Genomic DNA, 18,115 nt, shown 5'->3' on the forward strand with positions numbered 1-18,115 from the left:
GCTTGTACTTTACCAGACAGCAGAGCTTTCCCTGCATGTTTACATCCCTGACAGTAAGAAGACTGCACCTTCATGTGGTGTGCTACGGGAACATTTAAGACCCTGCCTGCATAAACTGATGTCTGGAATGGAAGAGGAAACATTACGTCAGGGATAGCAGAGTTTCCTCAAGCCTGAGGATATCAAAACACCAGACAGAATCCAGTCAGTGAGAGGGAAGAAGCTTCATGAGCACAGCCTCGCTTCTCATGCCCAGCCTCAGCATCTGCACTGAAGGGGAAATTCAAACTGTAACTGCTCAGCGATGGTACTTTGTGACCAAGGAATGACCTGTCATGGAGGGCAAGAAGGCCCAACTTCAGAAGGGGTTAAACTGGCTGGAAGCAGGGATGCCAGAGACAGAATGACTCCCTGTGAGGGAGTGAGGTTTCCCTTGGTGATGAGATCAGAAACAGCCCCAGCATTGTCTTGTAGCCATCCCGGAATGGGAGCGCTCAGGAGGCACCTTTGAGCAGGAGAGCTGCATTGAGGGAAGGACCCATGGCCGGGCTAAGGTGCCCCATGCAACCGCTCACAGGATTGGTGCTGGTGCCAGTGTATATAAGGAATCTGCTTGTGATGCATCTTTGCAGATCCCTTCTAGAACCACTTATGGTGGTAGGACTCGGCCCAAGGCTTTGTTCATTAATTATTTTTTTGACTGTTTAATCACAAACATGTGTTTAATTCGCCTCAAGGGGTGACATAAAAATTCCCCTACAGCTGCCTGCTGCAAGTCTGGCTTGTCCCAGACACACAGTCCCCGGCTGCCGTGGGAGCTCATCACTGCGACACCGCTCCCTCTGTAGGAGCTGCGGATGAGCATAGATCCCTCTAACTCCCCGGAGGAGACTGCAAGGAGCCCAGGGGGTTGTAAGGCTTCATTTGTGTGCCGATCTCTTTGCTTATTGGTTAGGAGCATGGAGAGCGCCTGGGCGTTTGGCAGCCAGGCCTGTTCTGTGTGGTTTGCTCTGCCCCTCAGGCACAGGCTTTGCACTTGGGCTGGCTGCACATCTGGAGATAACCCCATGGCTTGACTCAAATCCAGCTGAATTCTTTACTAATTGAAGAGAGCTAACAAGCCCACAAACCTCTGTCACAATGCCCTCCAGGGGCCTCTGGGTGGGGCTGGTCGGTGCTTGATGTCCCTAATTAGTCATGGGCTTGCAGGAATTTACTAACACTGAGTCTGAGGGGCTGAGGGCAAGCCCCTGGCGTCCTGGATCCCAGCAGGCTCTGCCCTACAGTCAGGGTCAGCCATCTCCAGAGCCACTGACACTGGCCCCTTTCAGAAAGAGGATCTTGCCCTGCAGAGCTCTGGGTGCACAGGGGAAGCAGCACTGCCAGGGGAGAGCTGAGGGCCCCTTTCCCCAAGCTCAGCCTTGCACAGACACATCCCCTCCCTCCCCTGACTTGTTGCACAGCCAAGGAAGCTCCCTGCACCAGGGTGTCTTGCACAGCACAGAGGTACAAGGCACTGTCAGAGACCTCGACTTCCTCCAGCTGCAGGAGGCTGTATTTCCCTGTGGTGTTCAGCAGCGTGGTGAAACGGCCGCTCTGCTTGGGGCCAGATGCTGCCTGATACGAGATACGCTGTGGGGCTTGTCCTTTCCTCTGCTGGTACCAAAGCAAGGCATCAAAGCTGGAGATTTGGTAGGTGCAGGTTGTCTGGAAGGTGTGTCTCTGCTTCACTGTGACTTGTCCTTCTTGCTGAGTGACGGTGGTCTGCCCCATGGCGCCTGGAAGAAAGTGAAGGTCAGCAGCTCGGCAGGGAAGGACTCTGGGAAGTAAACCAGGAGTGGGTACAAAACCCTGTTGAAGAAGGCTCCCTGTCCTTTGCCCTGCAGGAAATTCCTGAGGCCTGCGGACAGCCAGGAGGAGAGTAGTTTTGGGCAGGAGCTCAGAGCTCTCAGCCCAGCGTGGATCCTGAGGAGAGCTGTGCTCTGTCCCTGCTCCTGCTCCTACTGCCCGGAGGAGCAGGGAACAGCCTGTCATGCCTGACCTTTGTGTGCTGGGACCAGCACCCCTCCAGCAGGTGGAGGGGCCCAGGGAGCTATGGCAAAAAGATTCATCCTGCTTCCCCACACCTCTTATCTCAGAGGGCTCCTAGCTCCTCGAGTACACTCAAAGCTCAGTTTAGAAAGAGGTATCGATGGCTGTGTTGCCAACCAGGAGGAAACTGGAAGCTATGGCTGACGTGCCTGCCAGAAGGGGACAGCCTGGGGCACATTATTAATGTTAGTGGGAGCTAGAGCTTTAAAATCCCTGTAGTACCTTTGAGAAGATTTGCTTATTTTGGGGAGAAATGTGGGGCTGCAGAGACAGCTGAGATCTCCTATGGTGGCAGGAGGGGGATCAGAAGAGAGGAGTAGAGAGCGATAGATTGCAGGGGAGAGAAAAGCAAGATGAAGGCTCTGAGGTATCTCTTCTCTCTCTTCTCCTTTCATTTCCATCAGTAAGACTGTTTTGAGAGAACGGGTGCAAAACCACAAATGTGAGCCAACAGTTCCCAGTGTTTTTCTGCTGTCCAAGAGTATTTCCACACATTGACCTGATAAGGCTGGTGAGGGTTTCCTTGGGAGAAGAAGAAGTATGCGTTTCTAGAAAGCCAGGACTTACCCAGCAGTTGCCCCAGGAAAGCCGTGAGGACGAGATAGCCGAGGTGCATGTCGAGACCGACCTGCCTGTTGGCTGAGTGAGAGAGAGTCAGAAAACCACCTCCCAGCCCCGAGATAACAGAGCTGCCGGAAACGACTCTGTTGGGGGAGCGGAGGAAGAAGCGGGGAAGAGAAGTGATCTGTTCTTCCTGTGCCTGAAATGCTCCTTCGGGGTTTCTCCCTCCTCCAGCAGCAACACCTGTGGCTCCCTCAGGGGCCCTGGGGGCCCCAGTCGTGGGAAGGGGCTGTTCCCGGTCAGCTCGCAGTGGAGCCCTCACCTCCCCAGCTAGAATCGCCTGCTCTTCTGCACACCCACTGCTGGGCCATTTGGGAGGTCAGGGGTTTCCTCCCCACTGAGGTTTCACATCTTCCTCTGGGGTCCTCAGCTCTCTGGGGACATTGCTATTTCTTCTAGGAACAAAAGAATCTATTTCTGAAACTTCTCCCCTGTCCTTTCTCAGCTTCCTGGGAACAACGCCTCTACTCCAAATCCCCCAAAATAGGAGATGAACCCTGCTGTGCAGCAGCACAGGGGCTGGTAGAAGGAGGTTTCTAGAGAAGTGGAGGGTCCTGAGGCTTACACAGCCTCTCCCACGTTGAGGAGCCGGCTGAAGCTTACCCTCCGATGGGCTCCTGAGAGGGATCTGCCTTCCTAGTCTTCAGAGCAGACAAAAGACATGTACAGGAAGATGAGGATTTCTGCATTTCCAATGAGAGGGGAAAAAAAGCCACAGTCCTCAACCTGTAACCATTCTCGCTGACCCCAGGGCCACATCCCTGAGAGTCTCTCTTTCTTTGATGCCTGTGTCTCCTCGCTCACCACCTCTAACACCCTGACTGGCTTGGCTGCACTGGGCTCCAGTGCAGTTTATGCTCTGATGCCTCTCCCGGCCCACCTCTGGGATGTAGATCTCAGGCAGCTGAAGGCCACTCCAAGCCCTGCAGACCCCGACTGTCCCTTTCAAACCCTCCAGGCAGTGTCAGCTTTCTCCATCTCTCCAAACAAAAGTACCTCATGAACCAGGCAATCCGCTTGCCTGCGTGCAGTGGCCCACAGTAACCACAAGACAATTGTTTATGGAGAAGTTAGGGACCCGCACGGCAACTGACCTGAGGAGGCATAGACCTCTGCTGTGCTGCGTTGTATATATCCCTTGGCACACTTAGCAGTGATGCCACAAGCATGTCCTTGTCTTGTCCAGTTACTGGCACTCAGACCTTGCAGCGCTCACACATGGGAAAGGAAGTGAAGTTATACTGAAGGGTGGTTAAGAAAGTATATAATAAGAACGCAGTGTGTAGTGATCAGGCACAGGGCTCACCCCAGCAAGTGCACTGACCAGACTCTGCTTATGTGCAGGTGGCTCCTGTCATCCTTCCTCCTCTCTATTGCCTCCCCTTGCTGCTCCCCATTCCTCTTTTTCCCCCACCTTTGACCCTGCCCCTAAGCATGCCTTAATCAGGGTTGCCTAGTCCTGCAGGCCCCCTCTAAAACATCCATAACCCTCATGTTCCTCTTGTCACTTCTTGTCACTTACAAAGCTCAGCCTGACCCACTTCAAAGCTTCGCCTGCAGTTTCCTAATGGCCCATCAATTACAGGCTGAACAGCTCTGCTCTCCCTCCTTGTCTCCCTTATCACTTACTCAGAGATTGCTGTCATTGTGTGCTTTGTTTATTACTTTCCCTTTTACTTCTTCTCCCCTTTGAAAGGAAAAGGGACTTGATCTGACAGCCTTAGTGAAGCAGCAGCTCTCACCTTCCACATGCACTGACAGTGGCCTCTGCTGAGCTTGCTCAGCTGTTCGAGTTCCTCAAGACACTGAAAGGCTCCTGACCCCAGAGAAAACTGGGTCTCTTGAGTCAAAGCTCTGGGGGGAAGCCCCATGTTGAGCTCAGCCTTTCAAGTGTCTCCCTGAAACGCCTGCAGCAATGCTAAGCCATGGCAGTCACTTTTCAGGACACCTGAGAAGTTACAAACATGAAGGAAAAGGGAAAGACTGGCCAAATGAGCAATCAGTCTCAGAAGTAAGGCAAGTATAGAAAAGCACTCAGGTCACTTGAAATGTCATTCTGGAAGCAGCTGGTTTGCACCCCCAAATTCCAACATGTTTATTGTTTGCCATCCCAGATGTCCTGCATTTCCTGCAAGATCCTGAAACCTCTCACAGGTCTTTGGAAACATCCCAGCATGAAAACAGACCTGAATTCTACCTCCAGGTGGGATCCAAACCACAGCTTTCTTACCCATCCAGGTGGGAATGGGGCTTCCCATCCACCTTCCAGTACCTCACAGAGACATTTTTCCCCAGGGACAGAGACTGAGCTTTCTTTGTCACCTCAGATGGCCTCGCTGCAAACACCTGATGTCATGGCCTACTGAGCTGACACCACTCCATGAATTAGAACATGTTGGCCTGCCACCATGGCTGCTTTTTCAGCTTACACCACAGCTTCCCCTCTCCAGGGCCAGCTCTTTGCTTTCCAAAACAGACTTAGCATAACAAGAGATGTGTGCACAGAGGGACAAACTAGATCCCAGAAATGCACATCCCACAAATGCAGCCACCAGCAGTTTTCTGCTGGGCAGAGAACCCCCAGGGACTCGGGGACACGGGGACACCCCCCAGCCAAGCACTGGTGAGTCCCCAGAGCTGGAAGAGAGACGTGAAGAGTAGGGGGACAGCTCAAGGGGTTGAACAGAGAATCTTGTCCTGTGCCTGGCTGATGGGTCTTGCTCAGACTTCGAGGCTTTTGCTGATCCCCAAGGTGCAGGGCTAGGAGGACATCTTCCTTCCTTAGGTTTCTTTGGCTAGGAGGTAAAGCCACAGGAGTAGCCACGTCTGCTACCAAGAGCCCCCTTCCCCAGCAGTGGTCATTCGTGGATGCTGAGGGAAGAGTCAGAGCTGGACAAGCAGCTGGGATGCTTCTCCTGAATACTCACTGCTGTGTCCCGCTCAGTTTCAGCGGCTCAGGGGTGTTCCTGAGTCTGCTGTGGCAATGTGCCCTCGTGCAAAGGAAAACCAACAGCATCCTGGGCTGCAGTAGGAAGAGTGTTGCCAGATCAGAACAAGGGACCTGGTCCTTCCTCTCTACTCAGCACTGGTCTGGCCACGTCTGGAGTGCTGGCTCCAGTTCTGGGCTCCCCAGTACAAGAAAGATGTCAGAGTGAGCCCAGCAAAATGGTGCAGGGACTGGAGCATCTTTCCTATGAGGATCGGCTGAGAGGGCAGGCAGTGCTCAGCCTGGGGAAGAGAAGGCTCTTTGGGGATCTTGCCAATGTGTGTAAATAGCTGATGGGTGGGAATGAAGAGTCTTCTGAGTCAGGCGGGCTTGGGACTCCACACCTCTGCCACGAGGAGGCTCTGTAGGGAGACTAATTAAAGTTGTTTAAAGTGCTCAGCCCAAGGAAAGATGCCAAACTGTAAACCCTTACCGTGTGCCAGGTTTGCAAGGGCCAAGGGGAGGTTGTTCAGCACTGGGAGGCTTGTCTTAGGGCAGTCAGGCCACAGTGGGACTTCTGATAGCCCTCCAAGTCAGAAGGTGCTGGAGCATCCTCTCAGGCAGACATACCCTGGTGTAGAAGCGCTGCCTCTCAGCTCCAGGTCTCATTGCCAAGGGGGCCTGGGGCACCTGAAGGTTCCTGTAGGAGCCTGAAGGAAGAGCTCAAGCCGCCTGCTGTCAGGCAATAGGAGGCTGCAGGCTGTTCTCCTGCTTTCTGCTCCTCCTGGAGATCACAACCAGCCCAACCAGCCCCCAGCAAGGGAGGAGTGTCCATGGTGAACTACTTCTGCCATCCAGTGCCCAGCCAGAGACAGGGGCCTGCACTCACCTCTCTCAGGGTTGGAGACAGGCCCCTTTGCAGCCCCTGATGTGCTCGTTGTCCCTGGGTAGCATCTGAAAGGAGGTAGAACCAGGAACAGACAGAGCCAAAAGCAGGAGTCTGACCCCCTCTCCTGACAGGGCATTTCTCTCCCTTCTCAAATGACTCTGGGAACAGCACCTGCTGCCAACACCCTCACACAGAGCGTCAGACACACCACTTCTCCCTGGCAGGAGGGCGCACAATCCTTTTGTTTACCGACATCTTCTCCCCATCCCTTTAGGTATCACAATCGACTCCTTCTCTGGAGATGACACCTCCCACAAGGGTGAGAGAGAGGAACACCTTACAAACTCAGGGGTGTTTCTGCCTACAAGGGGATCAGAACTCATTGTGGGATGCAGTGGAAAAAGCTTTTTAGGATGGTGCAAGACATGGGATGCTTAGGAGAAGCAGCAGAGACAGGGAAAGGGAAGGATCAAGGCATGGAGCCAAGCATAGGAAGACAGATGGAGGCAGGGACGAAAGGTGCTGATCCCATGTGAACATGGGGCTGATCTGTGTGCTAGCCTGGCCATACCTGTTGCTCTGCCTGGTTTGTCCACCTGCCAGTAGTTCCCTGGAAACACAGTTATGAAGTCCAGCTGGGACAGGGAGCAGGGCTGATCCTTCACTCCGTGCCTCTGAAGCCTCTGACCATGGGCTTTGAACCACTGTGTCAGCTACTCGAGCCACACAGAGTTCCCCGGGGACTGGCTGGAGCCCGCAGCCTCTTCCCAGAGGCCTCCTTCCAGCTCTCACTCACCCAGACCTCCAGCCCCTCAGGGCAACTCCGCAAATCTGTTTCTGACTCACTCATCAAGTAGGAACCTGGCATCCCTTGAGGCCGCCATCAGTGTGTCCGGTCCACGCTTTTACCCTCTCTCCTGGGCCTCAACTCCAAAGGCTCTGAATCCTGTAAAACAAGCTCATGGTCTCAACGCTGAGGCACTGTGGGGAGCGCTTGAAGGTGCCCATGACCTCGACATCCCCTTCTCCTGTTGGTGTGGAGCTTGAACTCCTGACTCCATGCGATGACTTTCTAATGCTAGCAGGAATGTTTTGAAAGCTCCTTGAAAGCCTGTAGCATGCAGTTTTTGATCATGTATCTGAGCTTTTAGAAAGTAACAAAATGTGAAACCCCTTCTGGATGTTCTTTTCTAAGGACAGTCTTGCATTCGCAACTTAGCACTGGAGTCCCTGTGTTTACAGAGCAGAGGAAAGCACCTGCTCAGGCTTCCCTTGGCTATCCTAATGGGGAAAGGCAAAAGCCCGAGAAGAGGCCCCGTCTGTTCCATGGCAGCAGTGGCCGGTCCCTGCGGCAGGAGCGAGGGCTGCCCATGGGCAGGAAGACCTCTGCTGCCCGCCTCCCGGTGCTGCAACCGCTCCTTCCCGGGCACGGCCGGACACCGCCACTGTGGCGGGGGATTTCAGTCTGCCTCCCGGTGGGAGTGCGGGGGTGACCGGGGGGGGAGGGGCGGGAGAAGGTTTCTGCCCGGTGGGCGGCCCCGGAGCCGCGTCGGGGCTGCGGGGCGCGGGGGCTGCGGGGCCTCGGCGGGCCCGGTGCCGGTGCCAGTACCGATGCCGGTGCCGGTGCCAGGGTCGATGCTGAAGGCGGTGCCGGTGCCGGTGGGGCGGGGGAACCGCCCCGCGGGCCGGGGCCGGGCGGGGCCGGGCGGGGCCGGGCGGGGCGAGGCGGCCCCGGCGGGCCGAGCGGCAGCGCCCCCTGGCGGGCCCGGCCGGGGCTGTCCCCCCGCCCCCGACACACGCGCCCGGCCCCGCCCGCGGCGGTTCGTGCCCGGCCGCAGCCCCGGCTCCTCTCCCCGTGTCTCCCAGGGCGCAGTAATACACCGCCGCGTCCCCGCGCCGGGGCCGGGCGAGCCGCAGGGCGCTGGACCGGCGGTCTGCCGCCACCGACAGCCGCCCCGGAGGGTCCTGCAGATCTTTGGACTGTTTAAGACTGAACACGAGGAGTCGGGGGCCTCGGCCCGGGAGCTGACGGAACCAGTGGATGTAGTCGGTGATCTGTATGTTGGGGTGTGAGCAGTTGATGCTGATGCCGGTGCCCTCGGTGGTCTCTGCCGACGGCTCCTGCTGCACCTGGGCTCTGCCCGCAGCCACTGCCGAGGAGAAAAAGGAGAAAAAGAAGAAAAAACAGTCAAACCCTGCTTTGTGCCCAGCCCTGCCTGCTGTTTCCCAGACCAAATCCCGCAGAAGCACTCAGGAACAAAGAGAGATGATGAGGAGAAGAGTTTCCAGAGGATGTCAACACGTGCACTAATGGAAGTGTCCATTAATAGGTGGTGGCAAGGTGAATGCATGAAGGACAGCTGGAAGGGTGGAGTCGTTGAAGAAAAAAAGGGGGATAAAGGAAAGAAAGACAGAAATAAAGTAGCAAGGGGGAAGGGATGACCGCATGAGTTATACGGCAAGACACAGAGGAAAGGAAGGAAACAGGGAGGCCTGGAGAAAGGCTAGAGCGATGAGTTTTCTGGGGGAACGTGGGATGGCAGCAGAGGGAGGGCTGGACGGGAGGATGGTTCGGGGGCAGAGGTCCGTGAAGAAGCCAGAGGGGACGGCAGGCTCGAGGGAGCTGCGGGGGCCACCCCAGGCCCAGCCCCGGCCCCCGCCGCCAGCCCCGCGCACCCAGGAGCACCGCGGCCAGCCCCGCCAGCCCTGCGCCCCGGCACCGCCGCATGCCGCCGCTCCGCCGCCCGCGCCTCGCTGCCCCCAGCCAGCCCCGGCTCTCTGCTCCGGCACCGCCGCCTCCTCTCCGCCGCCTCCTCTCCTCTCCTCTCCGCCGCCGCCAGCTCCGCCCCGGGGCTGAGCCCTGCGCCGGCGCCGCCCGGGGTCTCTCCCGGGCTAAGAGTGCTCGGTGGCTCTGCAGGGCCACAAGCTGCTGTCCTGGGAAGTGGACTCTTCCCCTCCTCCAGCCAGGGCTCCCCAGCAAGAACAAGCGTGCACAGTGCCCGCTGCAGCCGGGGACAGCTGCAGGGCCCCGACCCAGGAGATGGACCAGCTTCCCATGGCTGTCTCCCAGCTCAGGGGCTGGAAACAGCAGCCACTGATTCCCTGTGGATGGCAGGGAGGAGGCTGAGAGCCTCCCTTCAGCTGCCCCTCCGCAGTCCCAGCACAATGGCTAAGAGTTGTGTTGTGGCAGAGGGGGTGTGAGGACACATGTGCCCGTGGGCGTGCAGGGGTCAGGGAGGGCCGGGAAGTGGGGGGAATCCCAGAGTCAGAATGTAGGTGAGAAGGGACCCTCCTGGTCCCGTCCTCCAGGGACGGGGACGGGGACAGGGACAGGCATGGGCGGGAATGAACATAGTCCTTCTGTTCTGCTTGTAACACTGTGGAGCCAGCATAATAAGCAGCGGGTTATGGCTCTGCTGGATACCGGGGCAGAATTCATGGAAATCTGCCCCACTACCCCAAGAATAAAGTGATGCATGTTAACAAAACCGGGGTGAGGGAGGGGTGGAAGAACTGTCTCAAAAAGTCTTTCCAACCTTGCAGCCAGGAGGGTACCCACTGCTTACAGCTTGGGGTGGGCTCCGGGGGTGCCCCAATATATATCACAGGCCACGATCCGTTAGCAGGAAAGACTTTTAATATCCAGTGGGGGAAAACGCTCCTTCTGTATCTGCTCAGCTCACAGTGGGGAGGATTGTGCCCCCCACATTGTGCGGGCCCCTCCCTTCAGGACTGTAGCCTCAGAGCAGGACCGGCTGCCCCGGGGCATGCTGACACCTCTCCAACTAGCAAAATGTTGTTAGAAGCTGGGGTTGTCCAGCAGACACATTTGCCTTTCAAGAACCTTGTCTGGGCTGTAAAGCAAGCGACTGGCTCCTGGTGTAGGACTGTAGGTTACTGGCTTTTGGGCACGGCCGTCCCCATGGGGCTGCACTTGCTCCCCATAGCATCACCCTGGTAGAGCAGCCAGAGGCTGCTGATGTGCGTTTGCTGTGCTGCCTCAGGGGTACGGGCACAGCCCCCTGCCTTCCCAGGGGACTGTGGCCCAGCACTAGGAGGAGTGCAGCCTGTCCCCAGGCTGTGAGCTGTTCCCTCATGCTGGCGACAACCTGCTGGCTGCACCTACCCAGCAGGATGTTGCGGAGGCACAGGGGGAATGTCGTGGAGACTATGAGAGAGCACAGCTGGGAAATGAGTCCGTAAAAAGCTCAACAATCCAACACTGCCAAATGGGAACGGTATATTTCCATGCAGGCAAAACGACGTCCCCACAAAATCAGTGCAGGAGAGAACAGCCCAAATAGGACTGACGGACACGACCAACCCTCACCTGGAGCTGTTAAGCACTGCCTGGGCTCAGACAGCCCCACCACACGAACATTCCATCCCTGAGCAGCTACAGTGTGCCTAGTTCACAGACCTAGATCAGCCAGGTGTGTTAAGGGAGGGAGGGGTGGAAGGCGGCAACGTTTCGTCCGGCTCAGCCAAATGGGTGGGGACAGCAGTCAGCAGGCAGAGCTAATGGCTGTATTCAGGGTACTAGAGGAGGCACCCCCACTTCCACGTTGTCCATGAAAATCATTCCTTTGTTTTATCATCTCATGCAGAGCCATTATATGGAGCCTTACACGACTGCTTCCCTCACTGCATGCCATGCAGCAACAAGCATGAAGTGCTGGAGGCCCCTGCCCTCCAGCCACACCAAAGCTCCTCCTTGTCTTCTACACCGCACAAGGAACCGGACTGTTTAGTGATCTCTGCACCACCACTGTTTTATGGGGCATGGGACGAGGGGGACAGGACACCTCTGGTACTTCCAGCCATAATATCACTGCTATTCTATGCTTGCAAAGGCTTTATCTGTTGGTGGTGGGTTGACCTTGGCTGGCCACCAGGTGCCCACCAAGCCGCTCTATCACTCCCCTCCATCAACAGGACAGGGGGAGAAAAATATGATGAAAAGTTCATGGATCAAGATAAGGACAGGGAGATTACTTACCAGTTACTGTCATGGGCAAAACAGACTCGACTTGGGGAAATTAATTTAATTTATTGCCGATTAGCTGCAAGAGAGTAGGATAGTGAAAAATAAAGCAAAACTAAAAACACCTTCCCCGCACCCCTCCCTTCTTCCCAGGCTCAGCTTCACTCCTAAATCTTCTACTTCCTCCTCCCAAACAGTGCAGGGAGATGGCGAATGGGAGTTGCGGTCAGTTCATCACACGTTGTCTCTGCTGCTCCTTCCTCCTCATGCTCTTCCCCTGCTCCAGGGTGGGGTCCTCTCCATGGGCCACAGTTTATGTCAGGAGCCTGCTCCAGCTTGGCTTCTCCACTGGCTGCAACTTCCTTCAGAACATCTCCACCTGCTGCGGCATGAGGTCCCCCATGGGCTGCAGGGTGGATATCCGCTCCATCGTGGACCTCCATGGGCTGCAAGGGGACAAGCTGCATCACCATTGTCTTCTCCACCGCTGCAGGGGAATCTCTGCTCCGGCACCTAGAGCACCTCCTCCCCCTCCTTCCTCACTGAACTTGGTGTCTGCATAGTGGTTTCTCTCACATTCTCTCACTCCTCTCTTGCAGCTGCTGCACACTGGTTTTTACCCTTTCTTAAATATGTTACCCTAGAGGCGCTACCAACATCGCTGATTGGCTCAGCTTTGGCCAGCGGTGGGTCCATCTTGGAGCCGGCTGTCACTGGCTCTGTCCGACGTGGGGGCAGGTTCTGGCATCTGCTCGCAGAAGCCACCCCTGCAGCCCCTCCACCACCAAAACCTTGCCAGGTAAACCAAATACACCGTCATTACTCTTGTATTATTAAGAGCAGAAGCCGTTTTGCATCTAGGAACCTTGGCTGCAAGATGAACTCAGCCGGCTCATGGTGACAGAGGAGGCTGCAGGCAGCTCCCTCTCACCACAGGCACTTGCACCACCTGCACCTGCATGCAGAACACAAGAAGAAAAAAGGCCAGCACATCAATTGTAACTAGGGAAAAAATAAAAAGAGTGCATGGACATTCACAGGGCAGCCAAACCATTTTTTCAGCTGCGCTGTAAATTAACATTGCTTCTGCATTTCTCTGCCTTTTGAAGATAGGGTATTTACCTTAAAGTGAGTCTAGAGACAGGTTCACTACTGCATCACTTCTGATGTCCCAGCCTCCATGTCTGTAGCCTGAGGGGAGTCTGGCTTGTCCCAGACACACACCCTTCGGCTGCCACGTTGGCGTGTCACTGTGGCACCGCTCCCTTTGCAAGGATAGGGGCTGGTCCCAGACCCTTGAGGAGATCACTAAGGTCAGACGGGAGCTTCTAATGCTGCAGGATTTTTTTTCTTTTACTTGTAATATGGGTATTCTTTACGGGGCTGCAGCAATGGCAATGTTCTCTAGTTTTTATATTATCCTTCACACACAGACTTGAGATGTGGAGAGGCTCAATGTCTGGAAAGGCAACGGCAGCTTCAACTCCACTGTGGTTTCTCCCTGTCTTACAGTGAGAAAATGGCTGACTGAACCACTGTCAAACCCTCGAGCTCTCTAAAGCTGATGGAGCTGGCCAGTGAATGATTCATTGCCTTAACTGTAGGGTCTGAAGAACACGCCTAGAGTTATCTAGAGGGGCTGAGAGCTGGTGTTGGCAGTCCTGGCTCTCAGTTGGGTGTGTGCATGATTGTGCTCACCTACATGTTCATCCGCCTGTGCTCATGTGTGCATTCGCACATACATGTGTGTGCCTGTGGTAATACACATGGAAACGTGGGTGTGCAGAAATGTTCTCTGTGTGTGTGCGTGTTTGGGCAATTGTTTCCATGAGCGTGTATGTGTTTCAGCACACGCACGTGCCTTCATACAGGAGAGCATGAATGTGTGTGACTGGTCTGCATACACGTAATTGTGTGGACATAGGTGCGTGTAGATGTGTGCTTTTGTGTGTGTATGCATGTGTAGAGGAGCATGCATGTATATCTGTATGCAAATGCATGCGTGCTAGGACCATGCACGTGTGTAAGCGTGTGTGTTTGAATATCTGTGTGTACATGTTGGTATGGGGGGTGGCTGTGCATGTTGGTATGCACATGGGCTCCTTTGGAAATGTGTGTGCATTGAGTACGTCAGCCTTTTCCCCTATCATTTGTCACCAGGTCCCCATCCTCACTGAGCAATAAGCCCACATCTACTTAGCTTCCCAAGCACCCCCATCCCGTGGTTAAACCCCATATCCATGCCCAAGGTACTCAAGGACCGACGGATAGCAGGGAGAAAGTTTTTGTGTGGGTGAATGGGCTCAAGCTGGGCACGTTACTCTCATCAGCTGCATCTCCCCCTCACACCACGTGCAGGTCAGTCTCCCCTCGACCACGTTGAAGCCTTGGACACAGGACTTGCAGAAGATGGCTCTGTCAAGTCCAGCACCTGTGTGGTGGCCCTGGACAATGTAGACAGCCGCTCTTTGGGTGTCTTGAGTCTTCTCAACTAACTCTAGATGCCTAGAGGTCGAGACTTGCGTGTGTGTGCCGTTTAAGCCAGCTGCCCAGTCTATCTTGAGTGTCAACGGCAGAAAAATAGGTGCTTCTAAGGCATGGATTGCCTGACCTGTATGGGACAGGGTGAACTGAGGCTTGACAGTGCCTTTTTCTCTCCGCTGATGATCAATGGAGCAAAGATGAGTAGCTCACCTGGAGACGCCTGCTCTGGAGGCAGGAGAGATCAATTTCCCCCTACTCATGTCTTGTCTGACTTTGTGCTTAGATCTTTACTTAGATCTTCACCTCCATGAAGACTGAAGACTTAGGCCTTATCTGCGGATAGAGGCTCGGAAATGAGGTAGGTGAATCCCTTACCTTACTCTCTCCGTATTCAAATGTCCTTAGTTGCCTTGAGTTATTTCCACCCTGGAGGTTTCAAGACCACGTTAATATCCAGCACCAAATACTTGACATTTTCAGTCTCTTGGGACATGGCTATTTCAGACGTCTCCTGCATGTCAGCACCTGGCCACACTTCAGAGAACTGTGTTGCTGTTCTTTAATTGGCCTGTGAGAAGAGAGCGCATTATCCGTCTGCAACAATTCCATGAGATCCCCCAGAGATCAAACTCCCCGTGGCACACAGAGGGAAAACTGAAAACTGCCTCCTCGGTGTGGGCAATTTGAGCTTCAGTGTGTTAATGAGGGGGATGTGGGGATGTTCTTATGCTAACTGAGTCTGATGTATGCTCTCCCTGTGTGGAGCTAAACTGGAGAGACTTTACACTGTGTGTGTGCACACAAAGCCCCCCTGTGTGGAAGTACAGTGGTGGCTGTGAGGGGGGGAAGGAAATCAGGAGCACAAACTGTAAGTACCTACCAGGTGGGTGGAGAGGAAACAGTGTCAGGCAATTGTGTATGGCGTGCAGTGAGACAGCAAGGTGAGAGCTGTTCGTCCACACTTCTCCTGACATCACGGCATCCAGAGCTCCGCCAATAAATCAGCCGCTTTCCAATGTTCTCCCTCAGCCAAGGGGACCATGGCTTCCTCTGGAGGATGGTGCATGAAGAGATGTCGTTTGGATCATTTCCATTGGCTGAGCTGGTGAGTGAAGCCTGCCCAAGACCTCTAGCATAGACTTCCAATGCCTTGCACTTTTAAGGAGAGCCAGATTAAGGGGGAATTCTCTGCTCTTTAGCCACATGAGATTTCTGGTATGTAAATTCCTAAGGAGGGAAGAAAGGAGGGAAAGGGATCCTTCAGATGGTGGTTCAGCCCCATCTGTCTTAGATACCCACCTGAGGATGAGATCGGTTCTCCCCTAGAGAAGTGATCAAGAATCCTCCCTTGTCCGCAGGGAGGGCATAGATGAAACCCCTCAGTTCAGCCGGCTTCTCAGCAGAGGTACCTTGGGGGGGATCCAGCTCAGAGAATTTTGCCTTCAATCGCTGAGGCATGGATACCTCTGCCCAAGCTGAGACGCCCGACTTATCCATCTGAGCTGCTCGCTAGTCTCCTGCCTTAGTCCTCAGAGACAACCTGGCACTTCTAGAGGGCTTTTAGCCATGTATATGAGGCAAGATGAGCCATGACTCTCCCGGGTGCCTTTTCTCCATCCAAAGAAGAGGGGCAAGCTGAGGAGCTGAGATAAGAGTATTTCGTCATACATCTTCCAACTTGGTCAGCAGAAGTCCTTCCCCTGACTCTGAGATGGCAAAATTTACAAAGAGGAGAGTCTCACCTCTATTAGCTATGCTGAGAAGCAGACGTCAGTGGAGGAAATGGAGCTATTTGCAAAAGCTTCCTGTGCTGAGGCGTGGAAGAAAGCAAATATAAGACCACGAGTCCTTGAGTAATGACTGTCATGCTAGCCTGCCGCCCTGTGCTGCTGCCGTCTCAGTTGGAAACCCTTGTGATCAACTGAAGAGGTGAGAAAACATCTTCCAGCGCCATGTTGTCACGCCGGTTTTCTGTTCCCTCGGTCTCATTTGCTGAGATTGCAACTCAGTATTTCCTGCCTTGAGGAGCGCAGGTATGTTATTCCCTTCCTCTGCAACAGCCTTTCACGTAGCTGGAGACCCTCAGCCTGCCGTCCACAGTTTCCTAAATGGGATTTTCATCTTGTGGAAGCAACTGCATTCACCATGTTCTAAAGGAGATGCCTGCGCTTGATCCAATAAATAATTCTCTATGTTCATTTGATGGTGTAGGCCTGACCTTCAGGGTCAGATCTAGTTGTCCAAACGCGTTTCTGCAGCAAAGGATTTCCATGACAATTTTAACTTAGGGTAGATGCTGTTTTCCCATATTTCTGCACCAACTACTTTTTCAGGGATGATGGCTTTGTTTCACTACTAGTAGCATCTGAAGGACCAGCACAGGCACGCAAACTCTCACAGAAACTTTCCTGTCTTTGCAGATGGATCTCAACACTTGGGGGCACATGGCAAATGGGACGAGTGCGGAAGAATTTGTCCTTCTTGGCTTTCCATGCACGTGGCATTCCCGGGTCTCCCTTGTGGTGGTATTTGCACTGACGTACTCCCTGACAGTAACAGGCAATGCGTCCAGCATAGCCCTCGTGTGGATGAACAGCAACCTCCGTAGCCCAATGTACTTTTTCCTCTGTAATCTCTCCTTTCTGGTGATCTGGTACACTACGGGTGTTGGTCCCAAAGCCATAGGAGTCATGCAGGGGACTAGCCAGACCACCTCCTTCAGTGTCTGCATCCTCCAGTTGTCCTTTCTTCTCTCCCTAGGCTCCACTGAGTGTTTTATCCTTTCTGTCATGGGCTACGACTGCTACAGAGCCATACGCTACCCCTTGAGATACAGCTCCGTCATGAACAGTGTCCTCTCTGCTCGGCTGGCGCTCAGCTCCCGGCTGGGAGGCTTTCTGGCCATCTCACTGCTGGCCTTTCTGACATCCAGGCTGATGTTCTGTGGGCCAGATGTCATCAATCATTTCCCCTGCAATATAGATTCCTGCCTTGCCCTCTCCTGCAGTGACACGTGGCCCGTGGAGCTAGCGACCTTCCTTGTCTCCGTAATTATTGTGGTGGCCTCCTGTGTGCTCACCCTGGTCTCCTACATGTCCATCCCCTCTTCCATGCTGAGAATCCAGTCAGCCCATGGCCAGAAGAAGGACTTTTCCATTTGCTCTGCCCATCTCGGTGTCATCGCGATCTGGTATGGCTCCACCATGTTCCTGTATGTCAAGCCATCGGCCCAGACTCCCTGGATCTGAACAAACTCATCAATACCTTTAACAGAGTTGTAACTTCTTTGTTGAACCCCTTCATTTACACACTCAGGAACAAGGAAGTGAAGCAAGCTCTGGGGTGGGCTTTCCAGAACAAATGAAGTGGCTTTTCAACGGGCCTCAGTGGGAGCAAAGAGATTCACCCCCTCCCTCCCACGACTTCTGCCCTGCAGAAGTTCCTCACCGAAGTGTAAGTGCACCTGGGCATCACAGGGAGTGAGAAGCCACTGGTTCCCCAGTGAGCTCATCTCACTCACCTTACAGCCGTCTTAGGCTGGGCTGAGCCTCCATTCTAAAGCTCCCACCTCTGTTCACTCCTGGGTAAATTCAGAATGCCTCACAGTGCTCTAAAGCCCAGCGCTCGGAAAGGGTCACAAACCCCATCCGCAAACAGTTCTCCGACAGAACACTGGAGGAGTGGTCCTCCCACAGGATGGTCTTCCGGTTTGCCAAGTGCTTCATTTTGTCAGGGACTCATCTGAATCCCCTAAAGAAGTCCCAGCAGCTGGCTCACTGCTTTAGGAAATGGACATGTATTTCTCCATTTAGTCTGACATGTTCTGGATGCATCTATGCCCCATTCTTGCAGCTGTTCCACAGAATCATGCTCTGGTTCAAGATAGAATTTGGCAATGTCTGGTATCTCTACCTATAGCCATTATTCCTAGCATAAGACACCCAAGAAAACTTACACTCCCCTTCCTTCCCTCTATCCAGTGTCTGAATGTACTTTTTTATTTCTAATTAAAAATATGCAAATCACTATGCTTCCTGCTAGATGTGTCAGGGCATTCCCACATCTACAGCCCCACATCAGGTTTCAACAGTCCATCGTTCCACCCATTTTGGGCTTTGTT

The 18,115-nt window shown here is 54.2% G+C and overlaps 1 protein-coding gene across 1 annotated transcript; it reads left to right on the forward strand.

Moving 5' to 3' along the window:
- Window positions 1–15,010: 15,010 nt before the first annotated feature.
- On the forward strand, window positions 15,011–17,359 carry LOC143169560 (olfactory receptor 6F1-like). Its single transcript, XM_076357006.1, is given in 3 exon segments — window positions 15,011–15,100; window positions 16,416–17,226; window positions 17,229–17,359. Coding segments are annotated over 3 exon segments (1,032 nt in total).
- The last annotated feature ends 756 nt before the right edge of the window (window positions 17,360–18,115 follow it).

This window comes from Aptenodytes patagonicus, chromosome 20 (genome assembly GCF_965638725.1).
Source record: "Aptenodytes patagonicus chromosome 20, bAptPat1.pri.cur, whole genome shotgun sequence".
In the NCBI taxonomy this organism is placed as follows: domain Eukaryota; kingdom Metazoa; phylum Chordata; class Aves; order Sphenisciformes; family Spheniscidae; genus Aptenodytes; species Aptenodytes patagonicus.